Source organism: Pelophylax lessonae, assembly GCF_965119305.1.
Source record: "Pelophylax lessonae genome assembly, chromosome: 4".
NCBI lineage: Eukaryota > Metazoa > Chordata > Amphibia > Anura > Ranidae > Pelophylax > Pelophylax lessonae.
In genome coordinates, this window is record NC_138771.1 from 297878336 (window position 1) to 297894472 (window position 16137).

At 41.3% G+C, this 16137-nt stretch overlaps 1 protein-coding gene across 1 annotated transcript in view; it reads right to left on the reverse strand.

The window, feature by feature from the left end:
• Positions 1-16137, reverse strand: part of CFAP54 (cilia and flagella associated protein 54) — a 616124-nt gene that overhangs the window by 429251 nt on the left and 170736 nt on the right. The window contains exon 16 of the mRNA XM_082253561.1: positions 2335-2399. Within this exon, the coding sequence (XP_082109687.1) occupies positions 2335-2399 (65 nt within the window). The remainder of the gene's footprint in view (positions 1-2334; positions 2400-16137) is intronic.

A 16137-nucleotide genomic window follows, 5' to 3' on the forward strand; every position in this document is an offset into this window, starting at 1 on the left:
ATACTGATAAGGCCTGGGTAATGTGTTAGGAATGAAAGGATGTCACATTGTTTGATGGAAATGAAAATTATCAACCTACAGAGGGCTAAATTCAAAGATACCCCAAAAATCAAAGTGAAAAAATGATGCAGCAGGCTAGTCCATTTTGCTGAAATTTCATTGTAGCAACTAAAAATGGTACTTAGTAGTTTTTATGGTCCCCACGCGTTTGTATGCATGCCTGACAACGTCTGGGCATGCTCCTTACGAGACGACGGATGGTGTCCTGGGGTATTTTCTCTCAGATCTGGACCAGGGCATCAATGAGCTCCTGAACAGACTGAGGTGCAACCTGATGTTGTCGTATGGACCAAAACATAATTGTCCCAGGGGTGTTCTATTGGATTTAGGTCATGCGAGCGTGGGGGCCATTTAATGGTATCAATTCCTTCCTCCTCCAGGAATTGGCTGCATACTCTCGCCACAGGGTGAATCGGTTTCCATCTGTAAAAGGCACAGGGCACCAGTGGGGGACCTGCCAATGCTGGTGTTCAATGGCAAATGCCAGTCAAGCTCCACAGTGCCGGGCAGTGAGCACAGGGCCCACTAGACAATGTCAGCCCCTCAAGCCACCCTCATGAATTCTGTTTCTGATTGTTTGGTCAGAGACATTCACACCAGTGGCCTGCTGGAGGTCCTTCTGTAGGCCTCTGGCAGTGCTCATCCCATTCCTCCTTGCACAAAGTTTCAGATACCTGTCCTGCCGATGGGTTAAGCACCTTCTACGGCCCTGTACAGCTTTACTAGAGTAACTGCCTGTCTCCTGGAATCTCCTCTATGCTCTTGAGACTGTGCTGAGAGACACAGCAAACCTTCTAGCAATGGCACGTATTGATGTGCCATCCTGGAGGATTTGAACTGCCTGTGCAACCTCTATAGGGTCCAAGTATTGCCTCATGCTACCAGTAGTGACACTGACCCTAGCCAAATGCAAAACTAGTGAAAAACAATTAGAAAAGATGAGTAGGGAAAAAAAATGTCAGTGACATCCACCTGTGAAACCATTCCTGTTTTGGAGTTTGTCTCGTTGTTGCCCTTCTAGTTCAGCTGTTGTTAATTTAATTAACATCAAAACAGCTAATGATTAACAACCCCCTCTGCTACTTAACTTACCAGTTCAATATCCCAGGAGTTTAATTGACTTGAGGCTATACTCCAAATAAAAAGTGTTCCTTTAATTTTTTTGAGCAGTGTATTTCCCACCATTTTTCAGATGCCATTGTACAGAGATATTCCCTTTACCTGTCAGTGGTCATAATATTATGGATGATCGGTGTTTATGTAACTATCAATAGTTGTAAAAAAAAAAGTAACATTAGCACACAAACAATTTGCCACTTTAATAAACATCTATCATGCCTACCAATCTACTTGTATATACACAGAGGGAGATTTCCAGTAAGTTAACCACTTTACCTCTGGTCACATTGCTGCTACTGCAGCAATGTGGCTCGTTCCCGTCCAGCGACGTAGACCTACGTCGCTGGACTCCTCCCCCTGTAGGCGGCGCTCCCGCTGTTTTCAGTCACAGCGGGAGTCGGGCCAGGGGAGGAGCGGCGGCGATCGCCGCCGCTCTTCCCCGATCGTCGGGGAATCGAGTGAGGAGATCCGCCCGCTTGTGTAAACAGAGCGGGCGGATCTCCTAAGTGACAGGCAGGGACATACCGGAGTGTTCAGCATAGCTGGGGAAAAAAGGACGTAAATTTTGTTCGGGTACGGCGTCGCACGACCGCGCAATTGTCAGTTAAAGTCACACAGCGCCGAATCGCAAAAAGTGGCCTGGACGTAAGACAGCAAAATCCTCCGGTGGTAAAGTGGTTAATTAGTAGATATAAATACGGTACTCTGGTCACCCTACGAAGCATTAACCTCCATGTAGACCTCTGGGACCTCATCTCCTTCCCCTCCTGTTCCCTCCCTCTCTTCCCCCTCTCTACCCTCACAATGCAGATGATAGCCTGGGCTTCCCAGCTAGCCGTTCATATCCTTTGTTAACACTTGGATACACAAGTTATTTTACTGAATATTCCCATGCTTGATTGTGGTACTTCTAACTGTTTGACTTCTCCACCTTGTTCGCCATTGTATACTTGAGTTCACAACCTTTGGACAACAGATTTACTAGAACTCATAATCCCACTTTATTATGCTGACTTGTATGTGCAAAGGAATAAAGCTTTGTAATATTTTCTGTACATCTTGCCACCCAAGTGCCTTCATGCTATTGTTATTTGTAACTTGAAAAACTCAATAAATACATTAAAAAAAAAAAAAAAATAATAATGCTCTGCCCACCTTAATAAAACCAGGTCTATTTCTTGGATTACTGAAGTCCGTGTTCATTTTTTCATTTGACCTGTCTGAATAGGAAGGAACAAATATTATACTTACTATTAATAATAGAATTGTGTTTGATTATGTATCCTTGTATTTTGTTAGAAAATGCATCAGACTGAACTACAAAAAATGCAAATAAAGCATATGGGCTTCACAAAACAAATTAAAATGATTACAATAAACAGCATAAAAATAATTCCTGAGGATAAAATATAATACTACAACATGTTATTTTATTTATCCATTCAACTTAGCGTACGTAAGAAAAAGCCATTTATATGATGATGCTGTGCATATACGCACTCTGGTAAATCTTTTAAACCCTCAATATTCTTCAAGATTTAATATCAGTTAGAATATTTGCACTAATGGAAAACACAAAGAAGCTTATTTATAACATGTTGCAAAATGGTTATTTCGAAAACACACTGCTATTATGATTTTTATTATTATTATTATGTAACATTGAGAGCAATCATTTATTTTCTATTGTCTTCAGGAATAGAGGATATTAACCAGCCCCTGTGTGATGAGGAGTAAAACCCTTAGCGTTTTCTGTTGTATGGGGAGCCGCATGTGCCAAGTACAGCCATCAATTTAAATCAAAAAGTAACTTTTGTTGGGAAAAAAAACATTCCCCTCTGGGTGATCTATGTAAATTGCAGGAATTTTACCAAACTTTGTTGAAGATTCCTACCTTTTGTTATTCTAAAGAAATAGCTTTTGTTTTTGTCTGTGTCCATGCAAATCTTTGTGGGAATAATTTTATAATTATCAATCAGTGCCTGCAGTTGCAGGATTCTAAATACGCGCAATTGTAAACAAATGAACGCACGGGAACATACTGTTGATCTGAAAAATGCTCATTTGCATATTTTACAAGAACGTGAAAATACATTTGCGCGAAAAGACGGGAATTTGCGCGAACGCATATGCGTGAAAATGCACGCATTTCAAAAAGAAAAATATTTTCCCAGAAATTTACGCCTGAAAAAGGAGATGCTCAAACAGGAGTATCACGTGTAGGAGGCCTTAATCGAGTTAAATAATAATCTGTGATGACCACTGTCTGGATAGACTTTTTTTTTTTTAAATCCAAACTTTTTTTTATTTATTTTACATGGTGATTACACGTTTCAAAAAATCATTTAAGGCAATACAAAGCACATATCGTATACAAAAGTCATAAACAGTAGTGGACAGTCACATCATACAAAACGGATATAAAACATTTGTTTCCTGTTTTTTTTTTTTTTTTTTTCAAAAAAACAGATACATAACATAGAAATAGAGTAACCAGCACTCGTTGTAAAACATTTTATGCCAGTAGTAGACTTTCTTCATTTCTGTCCCTAGAAGCTCCTAGTGAGATTTATAGTGTCTCTAAACCTACATTGTAAAAACCTATCAATAAATGGTGTATTGCATGCTGTTCATACTCACTCAGTCACTATGAGACTCGTTTTCTGTATTCTGCAAAAAACCTGGTTGATCCTGCTGCTTTCTATCTCCACCTTCTGTTCATGTCCCCCATTCAGCTAAGGATTTTGCAGCTGTGGTGGCAACTCTGCACATGCTCAGTTTTCAGTGAGTTTCTATGTTGAGCATTTCCTCCTGATCACATCTGAGCAGCCCATGTGACCATAGAGTCACACATGTGGGTGTATACACAGTGGTAAATGACAGCCCCCTCCCTCCCTCCTCCTCCATGCCCACTAACCAGCTAAACACAATGGGGGTGGGATAGTACATGTAAAATAATGAAGGCTTCACCTCCCTCTTATTCTAAGACACAAGCTGGAGGGGCGTGACACAGCCTGTGACCGTCAGAAATCTGCCCACACCATGTTATTGGTGGCCACTTTCTCCCTCGTTTTCTTTCTACCCTAAGTTTTCTTGCTTTCCCATTTTTTCCCTGCATCTTTAACCTCCCCCTTTTCAACCAGGGAGGTCTTCTCTACCCTATACTTCTTTGTATACTTCAGTTGACTGACACTCCGATTCAGTGGCCGAAAACACGTTGTAGCTCAGTGCATCTCTTCACAGTTTTCAGATGCAGCCTCCTCTAGTTTTTCTTTTTCTTTTTGTTATTGCTGAAAACTATGTTCTAACCTTTAGGAACATCGGAACATCACTATCATACCGTGGATCAGTTTGATTATTGCAATAATTTACTCATTGTAATTCCCTCTTATTTCACTGTATTTTGGAGCTCTACTTCCAGTTATGTTGCACACTTCGGATTCTTGTCTTAGTCAGTTGGCTTTGTAAAAGAAAGATTTGATTTCAAATTTATATTTGTATGACAATTTAAAACAGTTTAGTGATATTAATTATTTTTACTCTGTATTCCAAAGGCTGTTTTTTTTTACTATGAAGATGTGACCAGCAGCAGAGGACTAGAAGTTCCTCCAGCTTATGTTTCTCTGCAAACAGGCTGAAAAAGCTGGGTCATGTGACAGCTGTATATGGATTAGGAAAAGTGGTCAGTGGTAATTGGTTTGTCTCAACTCCCTAACTGATACATCTGCGGAGCAGCTTCCTCTGTTGAAAAACAGACTTACTGGCAGGATTACCAGGTGAAAATAAAAGAAAAAAAGCCTTAAAAAGAAAACTAATTCAGCAACCACATCTAAGAATTGGTATGCTGCACCATAATAAATGTTTGCTTTTGGGTTTAATGCTGTTTAAGCCCATTACACACGGGTCAAAAAATTGGCCAGTGTGGCAGGAACAGACCGACTTTCGGTCTGTGTATACAGCTGTCTGTTCAACAGGAGCAGGTCTAAAGCCCTTTACACACGTACCGATTGTCGGCCGTAAATATTCGGCCGACGACCGATCGGCCGATTGTAGGCTTGTTAGTATGATGCTTCCGACAGCCGACAGCGCATTTTCGGCCAAACAGAATCTGTCGTGCAAGCATTAAAATTTTTGTTGGCCGTCACCAGAACGGCCGATTGTTCGCCAGTCAGTACAGATTTCGGCCGACAGACAGCAGATTAGCAAGACTGGGCATGCTCAGAAAAGAAAAAAAGACAAGGAAAGTTAACCATCACATGACATCACTTCTGCAGTCGGCTGTTGTTGGCCGACAAAATTCGTGTGCAGTCTTTTGCAGTTTTCAACAGACACGACAGCCCTGGACAAAAGACGGCCGATCGTTCGGCCGACGATCGGTACGTGTGTACGGGGCTTAATGATCGGATTCTGTCAAATAGACAAGATGGAAAACCAGCATTTATTCAGCGTTCGCAGACAATGCAGATAGAGGGGTGTTCCCATGCCAGAATACAATGTATCAGCAAGAGAGATGCCCGCATCAACATCACTTGTGTTGATGCAGGGATTTGTCAGAATTTTTTTCATACAACCGATTGCTTGAAGGAAAAAAACTGTATGTGTGTACAACGCTTAAGGGTGCCCATAGATTATTTCATTATTTTCTGTTCATCCAGGGGGCCGTATTAAAAAAAAAAAATGAATGGATTCCCTCATCCCCACAAGTGGGGTAGATGGAGGAATTCTCCTCCTCTGTGTCATTGTACTCTGACAGTGGGATTGTCAGATAAAAGAATTACGGTTCAACAGAAGTCGATTATTAGATCAACTTCTAGCAAGGAGGAATGGCCCTAAATGGATTGAAATTTGTCTGGTCCCTGCTAAACTGGCTTCATTTTGATACATCTATGGCCAGCTTGAGTGACAAAGTGAGTTGCATGTTTGATTTTATAGGATCAGTAGGAAAGTCAACAAAAATTGGATTATTTTTGGTACTCACCATAAAAATCTCTAGAATCTTGACTGTAGGGGTGTCCCAGAGCAGTGACTATGGAGGGGTGAGAAAAACAGAAAACAATAGAAAACCTCACAGATAAGAATCAGGTAAGTATCTTACAGACCTGAGAGATGGTTCCCTTGTGTTGAAAAGAGCAGGACACACTAATTGCCATAATTGAATGGGCTGTAACAGGAAGAGAAGAAGCCTGGTGTGTAATGGCATAAGCCTGAACAATAGTTTATCTAAAACATCTAGATATAGCCGCCAAACCTTTACACAGGCCCTCTGCGACTGCAAAAAAAAAAAAAGGCCATCATACAATACAAGGCTGTAGCATAAAGATAAACCCGCATAGCCCAAAAAACATTTAGAGTATAAAGCACAATCTCCTTGGGGTGCACTGGTCATGAGCAGAGTGAAGGCAGGATGGTGCACCTATGGTAGAAAAGAGAACTGCAGCGAACAACCACTTTATCCTTGTGCAAATCCAAAGAGAGGGACAAGAAAAGGCTGCCAGCTCATAAGAGGGGATGGTGATCAAGAAAACTTTCCTCTGGGATGGACCCATGTAAGGACCATTTGTGAAGCAAGAGGGTGTTGAACGAAAACTGCTAGGGCTAAAACCGGGCATTGATAGTACTAAAGGTAAGCTTAAGGTTAATGCCCCATTGAAAAAAGGCTAAAATTCTTCAATAGGAAATCACCTGTATTTGTACCAGAGTATGTATGTTTTCTAGGTATGCTGGTAGGTCTTTGAGTTGTGGCTTTGCTAAGCCAGTCAAGCCAGCAATGGTAAAGCAGGAGGAAAGAGTAGATCCTGATGCAGAGAAAGGCACCCTAAGACAGTAGGTCCAGATGCAAAGGAAGATGCCAAAGAGCTCCCATTACCAGGCACACTATGCTGGCGTACCAGGGATGACAAGGCCAATCATGGGACACAAGAATTTGTGGAACTACTTCAACTTCTACATAATGCAAAAGGCATGGGGTACATTCCTCCCAGGACCACAGGCCCTAAACCAACAGCTGACCCTGAGTAGGCTGGCATAAGTCATGACAACTGTCCAATGAAGGAGCAGAAAGAACTTGCCAGCCATCACCAATGAATAATGAAGCCACCTCAACAGGTAGGACTTGACTGGACAACTCATTCCAGTGATAAGTGCAATTCATCCTATCTGGTGCAGAACCCGGGTGTAGTATTGTTCATAAAGGACCAGTAGATTCTCCACACAGGCTGTTATCATATTGGATGCTTGATAGAATGTTCTGCCTGAACCATTGAATGCTGCTCTGATCAAACTCGTGCATGCATTCCTGCCACTACTACTGGGAGAATCTCACTCAGCAAAGCTCAGAGAACAATGCCTAATAGGATTACACTACTGTTCCCATAGAGGCTATCTGCAGGGCAAGAGTCATGCTGTTTCCACAATGGTGATCAGGCACAGTAGATAGACATGATCGTGTATCCCTTCATAAAGGCAGATAGCTATCAAAACAATATTGACTTCGCAGAGCAAACATATCCCGCCAAGCGAATAAATCTGCACAATATACAGGGGCCCCTGCTGGTGGTCATATCCTTGCTGCTTGATCCTTGAATTCCGCATCGCAATACACATAGATCTCTACCGGCAAACAGACTCGCGCATAGCGCATAGAGTGTTCGCCAGTGGAGATGTCTATGTAAAGCAAACACGTCTACACATCTAAGAGAAGTTTTTCACTGCCAGTAGTCTTTGATCAATGCCGATTTGCCTGTACATGCTCTAATGAGCGTATTGCAAGCAAACCAAAAACAGGAGCTATAACGACAAGCTTAATAAAACACATCCTGAAAAATGTCCACTCTAGTACTAATAAAATCTCCACAACAGAAGGCTGTCTTGGTAATCCACAATATAGATCCCACATTATTTCAGTGCCACAAACTGGAAGTGGTAGTCCCCTATCATGAAGCACTGAAACCACTGGTGGTGTGCACAAATGAGGATATGTAGTTAAGCATCCTTGATTTCTTTGCATGCCATGAAATCCCTCTGATTAAGAGACACTATCACCATGCAAATGGATTCCATCCTGAATTTTTGGACCTTCACAGAGGCATTAAATTCCCTGAGAACCATAATTGGCTGAATTCCATGCCTCTGAAGATGGATCAGGAGCAATCACTCCCTGCTAGGAAAAAAAAAACATTGACAGACAGCTAGAAGTTGTGGTGCTGAGATGGGAAAAGAATAGGATTGGAAGGGAAGGACTTGTTTGACAGATAAGAAAATATATTAGCCTGACACAATTCACACGCGGATACAGTTGTCAGGGATGTGTGCAGTCTAACAATTTGCAAACCAGCTAATTCGCCCCCCCCAACTTGATATAGACAGGTGGGGAAAACCTTCATGTTGTGGAAAACTGCAGGCCTTTTAGACTTGTATTGCCAGGGACACCAGACCAGGAAGTCTTAAAGGGTTGGAACCCTTGTCTGAGACACCCGGAGAACGAAAAAGATGCTTATGAAAAAGGAGCCTGGCTTGCAATGTGGCTCTTTATTCTTACTAAATTGAGGTACGAAGGCACTTTTACCTCTTGTGAGGTTTTTATTGATTTATTTATTATATCATTCACCAATGTGCCAAAAAACTGGTTCACCTGGAATGGCAAATTCGTCAGGGCCTTCTTAAACCAACACTTAGAATGCAGCTCAGAACAACTGCCAAGACTGAAAGCCTGGAAATCAAGGGGGCTGCATTCATCATACAATGCTGGTGTCGCCAATTCCATTTGAGACACCAGCACCATGGCACATAAGACAGGTCTGATCCAGTGACAGTATACAGTACAAGGAAACATGAGGCTGATTTATCCCTCCTGTTGGCCAGGTCCTTGAAGGAAGGAGATTCCTTGACAGGAATCATCATGCAAGGTCTCCACTCTGGAAAGAGCTGATGTCAGATGCACATGAATTCTCTTCTACTTACTTTCCTTGTACAGCAAGCAGTATTTGTTTAGCTGCTATAAAAGCTTCTGGGTGTCTAAGCAGCCCAATTCTTATCCTTGTAGAGATTCTGGTGCAGTCCAGACAGCACTCTAAAATTTACTGTCTAACACAATATTCAGGAGGCCGTAAAAAATGTATTTATTGAGACTACTAAACCACAAGGTTTAGCACTTAATTACAGTGACTGTGCTTAGGTGCCTAACAACAGTTAATGGCTAAGTTCACCTTTCTGCAGAAAATGCCATCAAGGAGCACCAGTAGATGTTAACTGTAAAGCTTTGTAAAATGTAAATTTCTTTTTTTTTACCTTTTAAACACCAAAGACCAAAAACTTAAATAACCTGTAATATCTTTTGAACAACAGACACCAAAAAGTCACATTGCATACTAATTCATAAATCATATAAAATATTATACAGAAGTTCACACAAGAATAGACAATATTCCTCTGTTGTAGAAAAAAAAGAAAATAGGGGGGGGGAAGAAAAAGGGGACAACATGTAACTGAGTCTCTTTCCCCATTCTTATCCTTATATTGCAATGTAGATGTTGAAAAAATATAGTCTTAGAGTTAGCTATCTGCATGAAGTACAGTTGTGTTCAAAATTATTCAACCCCCAATGCTGTAAAGGGTTTTAGGGAATTTAGTGTACATTTGTAATTGTATTCAGAATGAAATCCTACAAGGACTTCTTAAAGAACCATATGCAACTAAAATGACATCAATTGGTTTTGTAATACAGTAGTAAATGTTTCTTTTGTGAATTCTTCATTGACACAATTATTCAACCCCTTAAAGTCTACCACTCTGAAGAACAGAGGTTCATTGAAGTGTTTTCAATCAGGTATTGAAAACACCTGTGGATGACAGGGAGCAGCAATAAAGCCTAATAAGCACCAATTAGGCAGCTTTAAAATGACTGTGATACTCAGCTCCTTCTAGACATTTACTGGTGTGGTTACAAACATGGTGAAGTCAAGAGAATGGTCCAGGAAGACAAGAGAAGAGGTGATTGCTCTTCACAGGAAGGGCAATGGCTATAAGAAGATTGCAAAGATGTTAAACATACCAAGAGACACCATAGGAAGCATCATTCGCAAGTTCAAGGCAAAGGGCACTGTTGAAACGCTACCTGGTCGTGGCAGAAAGAAGATGCTGACTTCGACTGCTGTGCGCTACCTGAAGCGTAGAGTGGAGAAAAGTCCCCGTGTGACTGCTGAGGAACTGAGAAAAGATTTGTCAGATGTGGGTACTGAAGTTTCTGCTCAGACAATACGGCGCACACTGCGTAATGAAGGCCTCCATGCCAGAACTCCCAGGCGCACCCCCTTGCTGTCTCCAAAGAATAAGAAGAGTCGACTGCAGTATGCCAAAAGTCATGTGGACAAACCACAGAAGTTTTGGGTTAGTGTTCTGTGGACTGATGAAACAAAGAACTGTTTGGGCCCATGGATCAACGCTATGTTTGGAGGAGGAAGAACAAGGCCTATGAAGAAAAGAACACCTTGCCTACTGTGAAGCATGGCGGGGGGTCAATCATGCTTTGGGGCTGTTTTGCTTCTGCAGGTACAGGGAAGCTTCAGCGTGTGCAAGGTACCATGAATTCTCTTCATTACCAGGAGATATTGGATGACAATGTGATGCAGTCCGTCACAAACCTGAGGCTTGGGAGACGTTGGACCTTTCAACAGGACAATGATCCCAAGCATACCTCCAAGTCCACTAGAGCATGGTTGCAGATTAAAGGCTGAAACATTTTGGAGCGGCCATCACAGTCACCAGACTTAAATCCGATTAAGAACCTCTGGTGGGACTTAAAGAAAGCAGTTGCAGTGCACAAGCCTAAGAATGTGACTGAACTGGAGGCTTTTGCCCATGACGAATGGGCGAAGATACCCGTAGATCGCTGCAAGACACTTGTGTCAAGCTATGCTTCACGTTTCAAAGCTGTTATAACTGTAAAAGGATGTTGTACTAAGTACTAAGATTGAATGTCACTTGGGGGTTGAATAAAACTGATAATGATGTGAGCACAGAAAAGACATTTGTGGTTATTTAATTATAAATTTTATGTTACAGTAAAACCTTGGTTTGAGAGTAACTTGGTTTAAGAGCGCTTTGCAAGACAAGCAAAATTTTCAAATAAATTTTGACTTGGTTTACAAGCGATGTCTTGATATACAAGTAGCCTCAAGTCACAGCTGAGTATAAAAGAGAAGAGAGGCGCCTCTAAGTGTAGCAATATGGTTAAATTTAATGAAGGTACAACATTTAGCAACTCACATGGTTGATGATTGGAACAGGCACATCTAAGTATGCAGGCATCCAGGCTAAAGCTGTCCACATAGACCATCCTCCGCACCGCCATCTACGTCATCCCTTCCATGCTGCCCCTCGCTTTCAGATCCCTTTACTGCAGGGTGGTCTTCCCGGTCAGGATTACAGACTGGCAGCCGGTGGTGCAGAAGATAGTCCATGTGGACAGCTTTACCCCGGATGCCTGCATACTTAGATGTGCCTGTTTTGTACATTAACCATGTGAGTTGCTAAATGTTGTACCTTCATTAAATGGAACCATATTGCTACACTTAGAGGAGCCTCTCTTCTCTTTGATACTCTGTAGCTCCTACTGGAGTTTGCTTCTAATCCCTTTATGGAAGCGGCTATTTGTGGATGGACATTTTATGGTTATATAACCTATCGCAATGCTATAATCTTTTTATATGGACTATAAACTGAAGGACTTATGAATAAATGGTTGTGGAACGAATCATCTGAGTTTCCATTATTTCTTATGGCGAAATTTGCTTTGATATAAGAGTGCTTTGGATTACAAGCATGCTTCCGGAACGAATTATGCTCGCAATCCAAGGTTTTACTGTATATTTGTCTGACCTACACGTGCCTCTTTGATTTAATTGTAAGCAGGGTGACTGAATGATCAAAATCAATGTCAAACTGGCCAAAACAATCAATTTCAGTGGGGGTTGAATAATTTTGAACACAACTGTAAATCACTTATTAGGACCACGGGAGGCATATTGGCCATCCGGTCATTATAGATTTCTGAGGTTTTAAAAGTTATTTACCCTTCCCAGATGGAGTAAAAGGTCGAAAAGTCAGACTGTTTGACAATTCTAATTTTCACCACCAGGCAGCTTTTGGACATCCTCAGTAGCCATTCGGCCAACATGGCTGGATTTGTTGATTTCTTTAGGATTAGGGTTTCAATATTAAATAAATAGGGTAGCAGTGTTTTTTTTTTACATTTTATGTTTGTTACTTTAATTGTCATAGCTGTAGGACATTTGGGGCCCCCCTGAAAGCCTGGTGACAAACTTTAAGTATGCAATTCCCATTTCCTGCTTTGTTGCCAGGCTAAGAAAACTCTTGCACCCTAATTTCCAGCATTACAGGAGTGATCCTAGACACAAGGCAGGATGTGGCGTTTGCTAACTCTGAGTTTTTAGTCTAGACGTCCAAGGGCCCAAATGACCTAGAGGTATAACAATATAATTGATGAACATTTTGCAAAGCTGCACCTTTATTAATACCTCCTGGGGTCCATTGACTGCATCTTCTTTTGGAATAGGTGAACTTATCCGTAAGATAAGGTATGATTCACACAGGAGAATGACTAGGTGTGGCCTGGCGGGGGTCAAGGCTGAAACTGCCATTCACTATCAAACAGCAGGTCTTGACTTGATGTGCAGCTCCCAGGACACCTACTGTAGTCACTCTCTACCATTGCCTGGAGTGTAGACGAGCTCCCTTCCCAGCCAGCGCTCACAGCGGTGGGCGGTGGGCATATCCCATATAGCCTGAGCAGCTCAAATACAGTACATATCCATCATTTACACAGGAAGTGCATTGTTTACAGTGGATCAGTTGCATTGTAAATAGCGACTGTTAAAGCACAACCATGGTGTAGCACTGCAAAGCAGAAAGGAGAGCCTATCTATATGTATGTTATAAGCAAATATAATTCCCAAAATTTTGAAAATATTACCGTTCGAATTTCCCTCAAACCTGTGTCAGCTGGATCAGCATGTGACTAGACTGATGCAAGACAGACAGAATCAGCTTGTCAGGCTCCAATTGACTTCAACAAAATGGTGGTCATCTGCACAAAGATACCAACTCCCTGTTGCAAAAATGTGAATGAGATGTATAAAAAAGATGGCTTCAATTCCTCTTCCACCAGCAGAGAAGTTCTCTACGGGTAGAGAACAGGAGCTGAAGCCATCTTTTACCCATCTCATTCACATTTATGCACAGTGTCTGTGTGCAGATGGTCACCATTTTGATGAAGCAAATATGATTGTCCTATTTACATATACTATATACAGTAATTACAAACTATACATGGAAACAATTTTTCTTTAGCCACTTGCCGACCAGCCGCCATAGTTTTACTGCGGCAGGTCGGCTCTATTACGCAAAACTTCTTGTAACAGATAATGAAGGCGCGCAGCCAACCAGAATGGCTGTTCTGTCAGAGATGAACACAGGGATCCTGTGTCCCTCCTATTTAGGAACACAGGTCTCTGTGTTCATCCAGTGAGTCAATCTCCCACACAAATAGAAAGCACCCCCTAGGAGCACACCTAACCCTTTGATCGCCCCTGGTGTTAACCCCTTCCCTGGCAGTGTCATTAGTACAGTAACAGTGCATATTTTTAGCACTGAGTATTTAGTATTAGTATAATACTTTAGTATTAGTGTCACTGATGCCCTCAAAAGTATCAAAAATGTCAGTTAGGTATTCGATCTGTCCGCCACAATGTCGCAGTTCTGCTAAAAATCGATAAACGCCGCCATTACTAGTAAAGAAATAAATAAACAAATAAAAATGACATAAATCTATCCCCTAGTTTTTAGATGCGATAAATTTGGCGATTATTTTCAATTATTTTAACCTAAAATATGTAGCAGAATACATATTGGCCTAAAAGGATGAAAAAATTAGATTTTTTAATTTTTTTTGGGAATGTTATATAGCAGAACGTGAAGAATATGTATTTTTTTCAGAATTGTCGCTCTTTTTTTGTTTATAGCGCAAAAAATAAAAATCGCACAGGTGATCAAATATCAGCAAAAGAAAGCTGTATTTGTGGGGAAAAAAAAGGGTCAGTACAGCATTGCACGACCAGGCAATTGTCAGTTAAATAACGCAGTGCTGTATTGAAAAAATTGGCCTGGTCATTAAAGTGGAGTTCCGGGCACAAAAATGTTTTCAATGAACATACCCCCGGGACAGTCAGGGCTAGTACATTCCACAATGGCTAGCCTCTGATCTGTCCCGGTTCGCACTTACCTGCAAGAAGAAATACTCACTTTTAAAATTTCTTCTCCAGCGTTGCCATCTCTGTTGTGGGCAGCTGAAGCCAGTGCGATCCTCTCCTGCGTCCTCTTCCGCGTCTTCTTCTCCCAGAATGCGCCTTCACCGGCCCCTCTCGTCACTTCCGTTGCGGCGCCGCATTCCTCCACAGCTTCTGGGCATGCCCAGAAGCTGTTTAGCAGGGAATGCAGCGTCGCACCGGAAGTGACGAGCGGGGCTGGTGCCATCGCATTGATTCCTGGGAGCGATGACGTTCAGCTCCCAGGAATCATTGCAAACCGGAAGTGACGGCGCGGACCGCGGCCACAGAGGGAGGAAGTGGAAAATAGGTGAGTATTTCTTTCTACAAATACAAGGTGAGTAAAAAAAAAAAATAATCCTAACTATCCAATGCCTTTTCAGGTGAAGAAGAGCAAGCGGATGGACACAAAATCGATTAGGTCGATTTTGTGCCCGGAACTCCGCTTTAAGGGGACAAAACCTTCAGGTCCTTAGATGGTTAAAGATGTGCACATATTAGCAACATTATACAATGTATATCAATGCAATCACTTTCAGTTGTATATCTAAAAAAAAAATTATTTAAAGACTATACTTTCCCTCTAACTACCCTCTCCCTTTCTATGGCCTTTTGAATTCTGTCCACTTAATGCGCTGTGCTTGACACAAGATGATTTCCAATGCCTCTTATCCTGAATTCAGTTAAGTATATTGAGGCTGATTTTCACCACAATATTTTGTCTCTGATTATTCTTCTTCAATAGGCTACCAAACATCAAAGACTACCTAAGAGGTAAATTCAGTGAATTCACATATATTGTATTTAGCTCCAATTTCTCCCACTGTCAATTTACACTTTCTGCATTCTGAATTATGAATTCTTTGACCCAAGCACACACACACTCATTTGAACTAGAAAATAATCTTGCTGCTTTAAAAAAAAGTTATCTGTTTATTCCTCCAACTATTCACATTATAAGCCATGAATAATACTATAAACAGATTTGTCCAGGGTTAAAGAATACAAGCATGCCCTTTGATCAGTAGGTTAATAGGCAGATTACAGGAATTGTAGTACCATGGATAAAATATCATTTTTTTTTCACAGGTCAATTATATATTTCAGCTTCTAGCTACACCGCTAAGTGGTTTATTTTACAAGGTCTCCAGAATCGGATTCTCCAGGCTCTAAGTTCAAAGTGTCCCTCTGGGTTAATTTTCCTGTTGTCTGACGAATATCCTTGTGGCAGAAAACTAATTTCCGCCATGGTCAAAGGGCCCTAGTTCAAATTCACTTTGGCAGTGTGTTCAGCAGAGCTCACAAACACAATCCTAGTCAGTGTTATGAATGTGCTATTTTTGTTAATTAAATCAATCTTACCATCCAGTTACAAAAGTGAACTCGTTGTACTTTACCTTTCAACCTGAATATCCTGGGTAGCATGTGTAGATGCACCAAAGTATGCGTCTACGAGGTCTAAAGCAATTATGTATTCCATTTTATACTAGATGGAATGTGTTTATTTTCTATTTTGATTTCTTTCGCATAAAAATATGTTATTGGTCTGAGTCTTCCTATGCAGTCCTACTTTATCCAGACAGTACACTTAAAGTCTATGTAAACCCCAAAATGGAGC